The following is a 3,025-nucleotide window of genomic DNA, read 5'->3' as shown; positions in this document are numbered from 1 at the left end:
CTTATGAGTGAGAACATATGGTGTTTGCTTTTCCATTCCTGAGCTAGTTTACTTAGGATAATGGTGTCCAGTTCCCTCCACATCGCTGCAAATGACATTATTTCATTCCTCCCCCACCCTTTGCTTTTCAGAGACAGGGTCTCACTCTGTTGCCTGGGATAGAGTGAAGTGGCATGATCATAGCTCACTGCAACCTCACATTCCTGGGCTGAAGCAATTCTCCTGCCTCAGCCTCTCGAGTAGCTGGGACTACAGGTATGTGCCACCACACCCAGTTTTGTTTTTTTTTTTTTTGGGAGACAGAGTCTCACTCTGTTGCCCAAGGCTAGAGTGCAGTGGCATTATCATAGCTCACTGCACCCTCACATTCCTGGGTTCGAGCAATTCTCCTGCCTCAGCCTCTCGAGTAGCTGGGACTACAGGTATGTGCCACCACACCCAGTTAAGTTTTCTAGTTTTTGTAGAGATGGGGTCTTGCTCTTGCCCAGACTAGTCACGAACTCCTGGCCTCAAGCAATTCTCAGGCCTTGGCCTCCCAGAATGCTAGGATTACAGGTACAGGCCACTGCACCTGGCTTGAAAGTAATATTCTCAGATAGTAAGGGTAATATGGTAATATTTTATAAAAATATACATGGAAATGATATACAGATTCAGGATAGTGGTAACTTTGGTAAATCAGGGATTTAGAAGCCAGTAAAGAAGAGCTTTCATTAACTACTTTTTTTGTCCTTTTAAAAAAAAATACTGAAACAAGTAAGATAAAATGCTAGCATATGATAGATGTAGGTGGTAGAAACATGAATATGTATGTTATTCCTCTATATGTTTGCAAAAATATATGTTTTATGAGTGTGAAGAATTCACCTGAAACACTCAGGTAGCAGTAGCATCATGCTTTCTGACCGAAACAACCTGATGGGTTTGGACAATTCAAGGAAGTTTTAATTGCAGAGTCATACTGTGTCAGGGAAGTTGGCACATGTGCTTTATAGGTAGTCAGAAATCATATTATGAAGGCATCTGTGTGCCAATATGATAAATGTCATGTTCTGTTACTTTCTGTATGTGGACTTCTTTTTAGAGAAGCTTATGCGTGTTGAGTAAATTAACTCAGGGCATTTTGAGAATCCTTGTCTTCCTTCAGAGAGTATCCTCTGACTTTTTTAGCATTCATTAAATTCTTTCTCTTCACTGGCATTTGGACTGAAATATTAGAAGAATCCATTCTATTCTCATTTTCTTCTCAACAGAAACAATTGGTTGCTCAAAAAATTCACATAGAAGAAAATGAGGACAGAGACACAGGACTGGAACAGAGACATAATAAAGAAGATCCAGACTGCATCAAAGCCAAGGTCCCCTTAGGGGACCTGGATCTCTATGATGGCACATACATAACTCTGGAAAGCAAAGACATCAGGTAAAGAGATTCTCTTTCGAAAAACAAAATTGTTTTTCCCCCAAACAAACCTTTGTCAAATCAATAAGAAATTATTCGGGTAATAAGAATAAGCTTCAAGCACAGATGAGTTTATTAGAATTCAAAAGTTCAAAATACATACTACATGTAAAATTCTTAGAAATCAATTAAAATATTTAATATCACAGTAGAAAATTGAATAATTTATAGTAAAGAAAAACAAACTACAGATGGCCAAGAAACATGTGGAAAAAGTATTTCTTGAAATGGTATAAATAGATATAAATTAAAACATTTAGATAGTTTTTATCTACCAAATTGGGGAAAAAAATCAGTAACCAGTAAAAATGCAGAGAGGCTGTCAATGGAAGTGTAAATTTGTTTAACATTTTTAGAAACAACTTAGCAGAGTTACACTAGTTTTTTAAGTCTACAATCTTAATATTGTATGACCTACTTACTATTTTCCAATTCTTGACTTATGCCCTTTAAATGGAACTCCCAAAATATTTGACTGTGTATGGCAGCCATGTGATAAAGTATGAAGTTGACATGCTATGAGAATATGGGAAAAATTTGACATTTCTTAAAGTATTGTTTATTTCACCTTTCATTCATTCATTGCTTCTCGCTGCTTGATTTTAGCCCTGAAGATTATATAGACACAGAATCTCCTGTCCCTCCAGACCCTGAGCAACCTGATTGTACTAAAATTCTAGAACTTCCATATAGTATACATGCTTTTCAGCATTTGAGAGTAAGTAGAGAACTTTGTTGGGGAGGGGGTGCTTTTGTGTTTCCCTTTTTTTAATTTGGACTCTCGCTTATAAAACTATTTTTCTTTCTTCTGCCCTTCCAGACAGCTTTATGATTTTACAAACATCTATTTCTTTTCTTTTTTTTTTTTTTGAGACAGAGCCTTGCTCTGTCTCCCCGGCTAGAGTGCAGTGGCATCATCATAGCTCACTGCAACCTCAAACTCGTGGGCTCAAGTGATCCTCCTGCCTCAGCCTCCTGAGTAGCTGGGACTACAGGCACGGGCCATGACACCCAGCTAATTTTTCTACTCTTAGTAGAAATGGGATCTCGCTCTTGCTCAGGCTGGTCTTGAACTCCTGACCTCAAGTGATCCTTCTGCCTCTGCCTCCAGAGTGCTAGGATTACAGGCATGAGCCACTGTACCTGGCCTACAATCATCTATTTCTTAAAATTCCGTCAAAATAAATACTACAAGATGCTGAATTACTTGTGATCTTTTATATCCTTTGACGGTGTTTTTTCGACCTTTTTCTTCTCTTCAGGGTGTACAAGAGAGAGTTAATCTTTCTGCACCTCTATTACCTAAAGAAGATCCAATCTTCACATATTTATCTAAAAGGTTAGGAAGAAGTATAGATGACATAGGTCACCTCATTCATGAAGGCCTACAGAAGGTAAGTCATCAGTGACTTAGAGAGCCAGGAGGCTCTGTGTCAACACAAGGTATTTTTCTCTCAGAAAATACCTGCCTAGCTTGTTTTTGTCCAGAGGATGATTTAAAATTATGATTACATTAATATAGGTTGTATAGTTTGACACTAGGGAGAAACATGAAGAAACTAG

The 3,025-nt window shown here is 38.1% G+C and overlaps 1 protein-coding gene across 1 annotated transcript in view; it reads left to right on the top strand.

Annotated features, from left to right (window-relative positions):
* The window catches only part of TTC17 (tetratricopeptide repeat domain 17), a 138,144-nt gene that overhangs the window by 22,947 nt on the left and 112,172 nt on the right, over positions 1 to 3,025 (top strand). Inside the window, exons 2-4 of the mRNA XM_012655320.1 lie at positions 1,254 to 1,423; positions 2,069 to 2,180; positions 2,725 to 2,856. Coding sequence (XP_012510774.1) covers positions 1,254 to 1,423; positions 2,069 to 2,180; positions 2,725 to 2,856 — 414 coding nt within the window. The remainder of the gene's footprint in view (positions 1 to 1,253; positions 1,424 to 2,068; positions 2,181 to 2,724; positions 2,857 to 3,025) is intronic.

Source organism: Propithecus coquereli, unplaced genomic scaffold, assembly GCF_000956105.1.
Source record: "Propithecus coquereli isolate 6110/MARCELLA unplaced genomic scaffold, Pcoq_1.0 Scaffold470, whole genome shotgun sequence".
In the NCBI taxonomy this organism is placed as follows: domain Eukaryota; kingdom Metazoa; phylum Chordata; class Mammalia; order Primates; family Indriidae; genus Propithecus; species Propithecus coquereli.
This window is presented reverse-complemented; position numbering and strand designations above follow the sequence as displayed.